The following is a 1434-nucleotide window of genomic DNA, read 5'->3' on the forward strand; positions in this document are numbered from 1 at the left end:
AAACAGCGGCTAAGTAGACTGGGGCACCAGCTCCGACTCGCTCGGCATAGTTTCCCTTTCTCAACAGACGGTGGATACGACCGACAGGGAACTGTAATCCAGCCCGGGATGATCGGGTCTTGCTCTTTCCCTTTACTTTTCCTCCTTTTCCTCGTCCAGACATGATGTGAATTTAGTTAGTGAGACGGTGTCGTCGTGCGAAAGTCTAGTAACTGAATGAAGCGAACGCGACGACTAAAAACACTATTTATACTCGAAAATGGAGTCGAAAACTACGGTGCTCACTATCAAGTCCGCGCTATTTCACGAGAAAAGCTTTCGATCCTATTTTTCGACTCCATTTTCGAGTATAAAAGGAAAATTTCGCGCGTGTTCACCATAATTAGTTCGACACTCGTACTGTGAACAACTAATTAGCTCTCTCTCTAGTCTGGATTGGTGAAATTGGATTAGCGGATTACTGTCAAGTATTAATTAAGTATAACTCAATTAACTTTTGACACCTGCCACTAATTTGTGAGTTCGTTCCTTTTTATTCTTTTCTTTAATCTTTTCTTTGGGCGGCCGACAATTTCTTTGGCGGAAGAAATTCAAGCTGTCCTACAAAGCTTTCACTAGGTTTCGTTTTGTTTCGTTGTTCTCTTATCATTCTTATACTATCAATTTTTGCACAGTCTGCAAGGCATTCTTGATAGCTATCTCTTATCTGTCTTATTGTATTGTATTTTATATTTCATACTTGCACTAATCAAACCTTCAATTTCAGCTAAAATGGCCTCCCAACAATCCACCAAGGTTAGCTATGCCGACGTTGCGAGTCGGCCAGCTGCTACCATGCAACCCAGGGTAGCAAGGCCGGAGTTCTCCAACATTGTAATAGTGAAGCCAAGCGGGGGCAAAACTTTCGGCAGCACGAAGTCGAAGGTCATCGGCGACTTCATCCGGAAAGAGTGGAAGTATAGCTCTCTTCCGGAGGTCAAAGTCCTGGCCAACGGCAACGTGCGGCTGAACTTTGAGTTCCTGGCAGATGCGGTTTATGCTGCCAACCAAACCGCACTGTGTGGGATGAAGGTGGACTCGGCCATGTCCACCTTCAACAAGACGGAACGGGTCGTCATTTATGGCGTCCCCTCCGAGTACTCAGAGGGTGAATTGCTGGAGGATCTTAAGCTCCACAATCACGCTGTAGAGGGTTTATACCTCTACAAACCTCGGGAGGGCAAGTCCGTAAGGACTGTCCAATTAACATTTGCAAGCGGGAAAGTACCTAATGGTCCTCTTCCCCTTCTTTATTCCAGGTACCAGCTCCACCCTTACATCCCAAAGGTACGAAGATGCCAGAAGTGCCAGAAGTTGGGTCACCTAGAGAAGTTCTGCCGCAGCAAAGTTTGCTGCGAAAAGTGTGGAGAGGGGCACAGCACCAAGCTGTGTAAA

The 1434-nt window shown here is 46.1% G+C and overlaps 1 protein-coding gene across 1 annotated transcript; it reads right to left on the bottom strand.

Annotated features, from left to right (window-relative positions):
* LOTGIDRAFT_61151 (hypothetical protein) lies at positions 1-163 on the bottom strand (the record flags this gene model as incomplete). Its single annotated transcript, XM_009068890.1, has 1 exon — positions 1-163. A coding segment is annotated over one exon (163 nt), but the record flags the coding sequence as incomplete, so codon positions are not given.
* Positions 164-1434: the final 1271 nt, after the last annotated feature.

This window comes from Lottia gigantea (assembly GCF_000327385.1).
Source record: "Lottia gigantea unplaced genomic scaffold LOTGIsca_9537, whole genome shotgun sequence".
NCBI lineage: Eukaryota > Metazoa > Mollusca > Gastropoda > Lottiidae > Lottia > Lottia gigantea.